Genomic DNA, 10,108 nt, shown 5'->3' with positions numbered 1-10,108 from the left:
GAATACCCGGGGCAGGTCATGATGTATGGGTGTACGAATTTCATAGCCTTTAAAATTCAATTCGGAGCCAAGAAAAAATTGTTCTGCCGTCCAGTTGTTGGTTAAATTCAAAATACTCGGTACGGGATAGGGGTCGTGTACGAAAATGCCATTGTCAATGGTTAGCAGGGCGGCATTGATGAATTGTTTTCGCCACACCCATTTATAGATGAGGCCTATTGTTTCATAGAGGCTTTCACTTGAATTTGTGTTTTCTTTGACCACCTCCTTCTGAAATGTCTGCTCTTCCCCCTTCTCCTCCTCAATGCTCTGCTCCGTAGTAAGGGGAAATAATATAAACAACGTTCTTATATAACGCGTACCCTTTAAACTAATCGATGCCACACGCATTATGGGGTCCTCCGGTTCGGTAGTCAATACCATACACAGTGAGGGTATATTCAGAAATCCCTCCATATTCTGGGCATCATCCACTTTAATGGTTATCGGTATTGTGGGAAACACATCCCAAAAATCATTGAAAAATTCTGCTGCCGTATCGGTATCTTTGGTCAGACGTTCCGATATGAAAAATACAAAATTATTAAAATTATGTATGCTATGTAAACGGCTCACGATTTCGATTAGCAAAGAGCTATTGACCATTTGTGGTGGCTGGACTCGTTTCGATTCATTGCTCCAGTTTGAGGTATTTGAGGTTAATATTAGCAATGCTATGCTAGTGTTCAGGGCCATTACGCTGTAACTGTTAACTGCAATCGATGTCGAACTGTTGTGATGCGGAAATGTGATTTTTTATTGTTATTTCCTTTTCTATTTCAAGTATCTGCGTATTTTTTGCAAAAAATTTGTGGGAGGGTTTTCTAATGACAGCATTGGTCGGCTGACTGGCTGGATGCTAGGCCATGAAATTGAAAGTTTCAACAAAATTGCTGAGAAAAGGCGTGGGAGTACGGAAGGGGAATACCTACAAATTTCTAAAAAAAATAGGGTGATCCAGAAGGGGAATTCTTTCTTACATATTTATAGAAAAAATTGGGACCGATTCAGATTTTTTATTAGTTCGATGATTTTTTTTTTCTTTGGACAAAAAAAAAATCTAAGGGGGCATATGACTATTTGTATGATAATGTTGAGGATTATTTCGTATAGAGAATAGGCTATCTGTGGAATAATTTTCTGTAGAAAAATTATTTCTTGATATGCATTTTTTACGTCCCAGGTTTCAGAGGATATTTTTATGTAAAAAGGACTTTTAAGGAGCCTGAAGATTTTTGTATACGCAAATAACTTATTAGGTGGGATTTTTTCAATTTTTTTCAGAATTTTGCCTTAGCTATGTTTTGTCTAACCCATTTTAAACAATTTTTTCCACCTCTCTGTTCCTAACAACAGAACAAATGATTGACACTCGTAAACGTTTATTCTCCTTCGATTAAAAATTTTGCCACTCAAAAATTAAATAAATTAGATCCAGTCATGAAATGAATTCAGTTTTGTGTTCTCGAAATGTTAGAGCAGGAAATGCCAACAAGGAGTGAAGTTGCAAACAATTGTTTTTTGGATTAATAATAAATTTTACATTTCTATTGTGGCGAAGTTCAAAACCAAGTTTCATATGTATTAATTAAATCGAAATTTAATTGGTTTTGAAATTGTTAATTTTGTTGTGGGCTTTTTGTATTGCAGTAAAATTTTCTCATTTTGAATGGAACAAGGTATTTAATGGAACAACGGAAATATAGGGCCCTTGGTACCGGAAAATCTTAGAGCTACTTAGTTTGGAGATCTAATGCGCCAAACAATAACTTTTAATGCATAAGGACTGTGGTGAATCTAGCACAGAACTCCATGGAAGCTAAGGTGTCGAAATCTGAAACAAATTTTAACAATTACGAGTCCCTGTATGAGAAAAAATCGTTGACTCCATCTATCGAAATAAGGCAGGACAATGTCTATGCGAATAGAAGGAGAGCCCATAAGAAGGCCTGCCGAAAAGTGACTATGACAAAAGCCCCAGTTCTGGGATAAATGTTTATTTCAATTATCTGCGTATTTTTTTGCTTGTGGGAGGGGTTTTCTAATAGCAGGATTGGCCAGTTGGCTAGCTGGATGTAAGGCCATGATATTGAAAGTTTAGGAAGGGAATTAAAAAAAAAATTGGAGGTATTCAGATTTTTTATGTGAATTGAATACTCAATTGGCTGAGATGTTTTTGGGCTCCTAGCAGGAGAAGGATTATATCATTGAGTGTCTGCTAATGTCCTAGCAGAGCTTTTTTAGAATTAATAGCCTTTTATATGTTCATAAAATATGTTTTATTAGTTTTTTTTTATTTACCCATCTTCCTGAGATTTTTCTTCAAATTAAAACAATTTTCTTTTCTTTTATTAAATTTCAAATATTTTATTCTTCAATTTCTTTAAATAAATACAAATTCTCTTAAAAATTTTACACAACACAATCCACTTCAATTCACAAATAAATATCAACGAACTTAAAGCCACACCGATCAGCCATATCTCCCAAATGGAAATGAAAAAATTCAAATCCAACGGTATGGGAGGATCTTCAAGTTTAAACATTTTAACATAACCTAAAAATAAAGCATCCGCAAATGATTCCTTTACCCAGTGATCGAGTAGACCCATATCCGAAGAGAGGAGTATAAAATTATGTAAAGTCCGTATTAGATGAGAATCTTTTTGCACGGGAAAGACATGATGGAAAGGCCCGATACAAATTTTCGATAGGCGAAACAGGGGCTTCTTGAGAAAACGTTGTTGTATATCGAGAAATTGCCAACGATCGGTTTGACTGCTATAGCCATAGCTGGTGTTCAAACGATCACGATGTTCATCCATTTGAGATTTGTTCACAATCAATATTAGATCCATAAATTTTGGCGAGAAATTATATTCCAGTAGAACCTCATATTCATAATCCATGACCATAATGGGTAGTTGGGCGGAAATGATATCTTCAATGCTATCAAGTTGGCGGGGTTCCGTAAAGGCCGTTAGAAAGCTGGCCATTTTCGTTAGATACATATTGGTGATGAGGAAACCAAATATAAAGAGTAAAATGAAAAATAATCGAATCCTCCACACACGAAGTTGTAGTATCTTCAATGGGGGGATAAGCAGTACGGAACAGATAGCTTGTAAAAAGGATACACTAAGATCCCGGTGTTGTAAGGGAGAACATAACCATATTCCCACGGTAATGTAGAGACATGTAATTCCAATCAGTAACCAGGTTGAGGGTTGAAAACTTTTCCGTAAGAATTTATATGCTGGGGTCCGATTCTGATATGGGACCATCAGACACCAATCATTGATACCAATAGGGTAGCTAATTCCCGACAGGGTTTTCAACATGGCCGTATACGAATTGACACTGATTTCCAGGGTCTTATTACCCACCAGCTCTATGAGATCAAATATATTTGTCGGTTCTCCGGGTATGCCTTGTCTGCCATTTTCCGCCGCAGTGTCATTCAGAGTGGCATTAACGGATTGCAAATAAGCTGCCATTAAATTTCCCGATATGCCACTGAGAGTTGTTGTATTCGGCCGTTTCATATAAAAAACTCTGGGTAAATCCTGCTGCACGGGGGTGTGTATAACATAACCTTTAAAATCGCGACGATTTTCCTCATTCATAAAATTATTTGCTGACCATTTGCCGGTTATATTCACAACCCTTGGCTGGGGATAGGGATCATATATGAAAATATTATCACGCATGGTTATCAGCAAGGCGTTGAGGAATTGTTTTTTCCATGCCCATGAAAAAATCTCTTCAATTGTCTGCCTATCATCCATGGTTTCCAGAATTGGAAATAACACAAATATTGTCGGGATAAAACGTATTCCCTTCAAGCCCCTGGCTGCAGTTTCCATAATGCTGTCTTCTCCCCCGGTCGTCAGCACCAAACACATTGAGGGCACACTCACAAATCCTTTTAAACTTTGTTTATTACTAATTTTTATGGTCCTTGGAGTTTGTGGCAGATTTTGCCAAAAGCCGATGAAAAATTCCCGGGTCACACTGCGCCCCCAATCTGTTGCCAAATTTGGTGATATGAAGAAGATAATATTCGTCATTGGATTCAGATTATTTAAATCGTTTACAATTTCCAATGTTAAGTTGCAATTCATTTTTCCGATTTCCTTATGAATTCTATTTTTCTTGGTTAGATCCATGAAATTCCCCGTTATGAGCAGCAATAGGCCGATTGTACCATTTAATAGCATATTCGTTAAATGTATCACTTTCCGCGTTGTAGTTGTATCCGCTAATGTTGTTGTGTTTTTGCAAAATCCTTTTTCCCAATTTTTGTTGCTTGCGGGATTTTTTTTGATGTGGTTGAGTGAGTGTGTGCGTGTGCGCGCGCCCAAACCCTTTAATTATCTAATTATTTAATTTGTGTGTTGAAGTTTTTAATAACCGGGTTGCAAATTTTGTCGCTTACAATGTTGCAAAGGTGCTGACAATGGAAAAAAAATAAAGGTAGCACACACCTGCCTTAATGGCTAATAAATGTTTATAAACAAAATTCCGTTTACAGTTTATAAATCACTTTTGGTGTCAAGTGGTCATTGCGGTGTTGTTGTTGTTGTTGGGCTAAGATTGGAAAATATTGACTTGGATTATTTGGAGGAGGAAGTGAGGATTTTCTAATTTCTTTAGGAAAAAAGTTGAATATGTTTCGCAGGATATAATATTGGTAAGTCTATTCGACTCTTCTATTAAGGCTAATTTCTGTGGTCTGTTAAATACTCATAAAATATTTTACTAGGCATACATTTATTGAAAGACCTAAGCTAAAAAATTTATGTAAAAAATCGAAAAGGATATTTCAAAGCAAGAATGGGAGGTCTCTTTCCGGGCTTGAGAAGCCTTGCCACCCTTGCCTTATACTTCCTCCATAAATTGGCAATACCTTCAGGAATTTTTGAAATTTCAATATGGAAAATTTTGGCGACAGAAGACCTTCTTGAAGTTAAAATCTTTAGAAGGCGTATGGAAAACATTATGTACAGCGTTTACTGAGGGTCCACTATATAGAAGACTTAAGAAGAAGATTTACACAAATATTTATTTTTTCTAGAGAAATCCTGAAATTTCTTTTTATAAATGACCCGCTGAGCGTCTTTTCTGTATAATAGAGAAGTTTTTTATATATAGGATTTACTTTTTATAAAACACTATAAGGGTTTGGCTTTTATTGATTTTGTTCTGTATAACGTCTCAAGAAGATCTTCTTTTAGAGTAGATCTAGTAGAGGTATGCTGACTGTAGAAGGCTTTTGGGATATCTAGAAATTCTTCTTTGCGGAAGGCCGACAAGAGGTTCCCGGTTTTAGATTATCTTCTTTTTAGCGAAATTCTGCAGAAGCCTTTTGTCTATAAAATGATTATTGATATGCAGAAGACAAGAGAGATATCTTCGCACACAGGATTCTTATTTTCTACAGAAAATCTGAAGATGATTGTCTATCTATAAAAGACTTATAGGATTTGTTTTATAGAAGACCTGTCTGACCTGAAGATGTTTATAGGTATTTTTTTATAGGTTTTCTATTACATTTGGAAGAGCTCTTCAGCTTATAGAAGACCTGATGGAGGTCTTCTACCCATAAAATACCTATGGGATCTCTTTTTTTATAAATGAATTGCGGAAGGTCGCAAGCCTCCAGAAGACTAAAAGACATCCCCTCGAGGGAACTTTTATATTCTTCTTTTCTATAGAAAACCTAAAGAAAATTGCATTTTCTGTAGAGTATCTATGAATGGTATTTTTATAGAAGATCTATAAATGTCTCAATTTTAAATTTCTTCTATCTGGAGAAGCTTTCTGTATATAGAAGACCTCCTGAATGCCTTCTGTCCTACAAGACCTATAGGATTAATTTATATAGAATACCTATGCCGTTCTATAAATGAACAGGATGGACTACAGAAGTTTTCTGTATATAGAAAAACATATTTTTATAACGGATGCCTCTTTTCTATAGAAGATTTTTTGTCAATGTCTGATGTCTATAGAATGCCTCTAGGCGATGTCCAGTCCATAGATTGTCTTCTTTTTGATTTTTTAATAGGAGGCTTTTTGTCTAAAGATACGTTTCTCTTCATAGAATATTTAATGTTCTTCTATCTATATAATGTCTCTAGATGGCATACTGCGCATAAAAAACCTGTCTGCATTCTATATAAGGTAACTTTTTTCTATAGAAGACTTGAACAAAGACTTCTGTAAAAGCCCTGCAAAATCTTTTCAATTATAGAAAATCTAGAAAAAAATGGTGTTGGAAGTCGTCTGACTATAGAATGCCCTCTAAAGCTAAATTGTGCATAGAGGATCTGTTGAAGGCTACCTGCATAGATGTGTTTAAGGTTCAATGTCGATAGAAGGTCCATAGGTATATGGAAAATCTCTTGAATGTTACTTGTCGATAGATGGTACATTTATAAAGCAGACCTGAAGAATGTCTGTAAAAGAATTGGAAAAGAGCTACTGTCGATAGAAAGAGGTGTTCTTTTATTAAATACTTGTAGGCCTCCGGTCTATAAAATACCTCTAGTAGGTCACCCTGTTTTTAGAAAACCTCATCTGTTCATGATAAAAATCATAAAAGGTATTTTACGTATAGATACCTGTAGAGCGTACTTACAATATGGTTTCCCGACATAAATTGAAGGTTGTATTTCTACAGATAGAATACATTTTCTGTGGCCAGAAATCCTTTTAGAAGCCTTCCATAAATAGAACACATTCTATGAAAGGCCAGTACATTTTTCAATCTCAGGTGCTTCGTAAAGATATACTTAAAAGAAGCTCGTAATCTTCCCAGAAAAATCCAAATTCAAATACAACAAAAAATTTAAAAATTCTCAAATATTTCATTCCACATTTTATTTTTTGTTGCTATTCCACTTCATAAACATCTTCCGATAATTTACGATAAAATTTCATCCAAACATCCCTCACCCTCTGCCACGTTATTCTCTTCATTTCCAGGCAAAATACGAAACCACTCAACATTAAACCCAACCACCAGACATACCAAATGAAACGAAAGAAGCTGGTACTCAGAGGCATTAAAGTTTCATCGATCAGAATCATGCGAACATAACCCAAATAGAGGGCATCGGCAAAGGCTTCATTTTTCCAAAATTTTATCAAACCCAATTGCGAAGCGAACATAATGAACGACTGCAGAGGAGAAGCCAGATGAGAATCTCGCTGCAAGGGGAAAACATGATAATAAGGCCCCAAACAAATTTTCGACAAACGAAATAATGGTTTCCTCAAATAACGTTGTTGTATATCTAGAAAATTCCAACGATCCGATGGAACACTGTAGCCATAACTGCTGTTGAAACTATCACGATGCTCATCCATTACGGGTTTACTCACCGTCATCACCAGATCCATAAATCGTTGAGGATAATTATTCGATGCCACAATGTCATATTCATAATCCATGATCATAATTTTCAAACCGGCATCAATGACATCCTGTACCGTATTGATTTGTGGCTGCTCCGTGGTGGTGGTCAGGAAACTGGTCAATTTCGAATTATACAAATTGGTAATGAAGAAACCCATAAGGAACAGCAGAATAAATAAGAAACGCATATGACCAGTGGGTAGCACAAGGATTCTCAGGGGCACGATGAGTATGGTGGAACAGATGGCTTGCAAAAATGACAAACTCAAATCCCGTGACTTCGATGGCGTGCACAGCCATATGCCAATGGTAATATAGAAAATACTAAAAGTCAACAGCAACCAGGTGTGTTCTTGAAAGGCATTCTGCAGATACATGTGTTCGGGTGAACGATTACGATATGGTACCATTATACACCAATCATTGATGCCAATCGGATAACTACTACCCCCACCAGCTCCAATCATGCCGGTGTAGGAATGCATGCTTATCTCCAAATGTTTTTCTTCGACCATTTTAATGACGTTGTTAATATCCACCGCTTCCGTTTCCTGACCATCTGTCAAGGTCTCATTAAAGGTGGCGTTGATGGAATGTACAAAAGCGGTAAAAATTTTCCCCGACACTCCAGTTACCTGATGTTTCGTCCTGGCCCCAATACGAGGACGACTCATATAGAAGACCCTCGGGAGATCATAACGTATAGGGGTATTTATCACATAACCCTTAAAATCTCCACTATAATTCACAAAAAAACTCTCCGGATTCCAAGTTTCCGTAATATTCACCAAGGTGGGTGTTGGATATGGATCTAGTATGAAAACATTATTCCGCACCGTAATCAGTGCCGTATTAATGAACTGTTTCATCCACACCCAATCGTAAAGCACGCGTATGGTTTCATGAAATCGATTATAGTCTTCGAAGCTCTGATAAAAATCATCATTCTCCTCAATGGGAAACAGGACAAAAATTGTCTTAAAATGACGTATTCCTTTCAAGCTATAGGCTGCCACTTCCATGATAGGATCATCACGTTCCGTGGTCAGAACTAAACACAGCGATGGGGTACTCAAAAATCCATCCATCACATGTGAATTATTTATCATAACAATCAGCGGCACTGTCGGAAAAGTATCCCAAAAATTTTGAAAAAAGTCCGCTGCCGTATCCGTATCCATGGCCAAACGTTCCGATATGTAGAATACGAAATTATGGAAATTATACAGGTCATGGATGCTGCTGACAACGTCAATGAGGAAACTGCTATTCACCAATTGTGGAAAGGCTCCCGTTTCATTGGAAATCGTAGTGGATGCGGTCGAAGACAGCATTAGCAGAGCTATGGTGCTGTTGAGAGCCATTTCGTTGTCGTAGTTGCGCTATGTTTCGATGTTACCCGGCTGATGAACAACTGATTTGTGCAAACGTTTAGCACTCGTTTGTCCTGCAAATGTCCGACAGCCAGCCAGCTAGCCATTGGAATGTGAAAACTTTGTCAAACAAGCCATAAACAAAATCGGTTTTTGGTTTATTTACAATTAATTTGTAAGTATTTAATTACATGCAGATGTTATGATATCGAGTGGATAATATTATGGGGTGCGATGATTTAGGAAAATGAGAAAGAAATCGAAAGGCGGAGAAGAGAGGAAGGGTGTGAGAGATTTAGAGGGAGGATACTTATATGATGTTCTATATCTGGATGATTTTAAAATCTCCAACCATTGCCAGTTATTTTGACAGGGTCTTGATAAATATTCTTCAAAAATCTTGAAAATTTGTTTTTAAAACCTGTGCTCATATCTTGGACTATTCCTGAAACATATAATTGAAAAATTCAGCCTTATATCCTGACCTATTCTTGAGAAAATATTCTTTAAAATTCCAGGTTTATATCCTGATCTATACTTGATTCTTAAAAAATATTTTTTTCAAAATTTTTTTGAAAATCCAGGCTTATATCTTGAAATATTCTTGATAAAATATTCTTTAAATGTCAAGGCTTATATCTTGACAGATCCTTGAGTAAATATTAATTCAAATTCCACGCCTATTTATTGACATATCCTTGAGAAAATATTGATAAAACTTTCATGCCTACATCCTGGCCTATCCTTGAGAAAATATTGATTAAAATTCCATTCTTTAGGCAAAATTCTTTAGAAATCCGCGCCTACATCCTAGCCCATCCTTAGAAAATATTCTTTAGAAATCCGCGTTTACATCCTGGCCTATCCTTATAAAATATTCTTTAGAAATCCGCGCCTACATCCTGGCCTATCATTGAGAAAATATTCTTTAAAATTACGCCTTATCCTGGCCTACATCCGGGCCTATATTCTTTAGAAATTCACGCCTACATCCTGGCCTATCCCTGAAAAAATATTCTTTAGAAATCCAGCCTACATCCGGGCCTTAAAAATATTCTTTAAAAATCCACGCCTACATCCTGCCCTATCCGTGAGAAAATATTCTTTAGAAATCCACGCCTACATCCTGACCTATCCTTGAGAAAACATTCTTTAGAAATCCAGCCTACATCCTGGCCTATCCTTGAGAAAATATTCTTTAGAAATCCACGCCTACATCCTGGCCTATCCTTGAGAAAATATTCTTTAGAAATCCACGCCTACATCAATGACT

General features: G+C 36.5%; 1 protein-coding gene across 1 annotated transcript; it reads right to left on the bottom strand.

The window, feature by feature from the left end:
• Positions 1-6,936: 6,936 nt before the first annotated feature.
• Positions 6,937-8,826, bottom strand: LOC133335706 (uncharacterized). The gene has a single exon (XM_061544007.1). It carries the CDS (start codon positions 8,824-8,826, stop codon positions 6,937-6,939), a length of 1,890 nt encoding a protein of 629 aa, XP_061399991.1.
• Positions 8,827-10,108: the final 1,282 nt, after the last annotated feature.

This window comes from Musca vetustissima, unplaced genomic scaffold (assembly GCF_032173495.1).
Source record: "Musca vetustissima isolate MV318-11 ecotype Yass unplaced genomic scaffold, APGP_CSIRO_Mvet_v1 utg7804, whole genome shotgun sequence".
Classification (NCBI taxonomy): domain Eukaryota; kingdom Metazoa; phylum Arthropoda; class Insecta; order Diptera; family Muscidae; genus Musca; species Musca vetustissima.
This window is presented reverse-complemented; position numbering and strand designations above follow the sequence as displayed.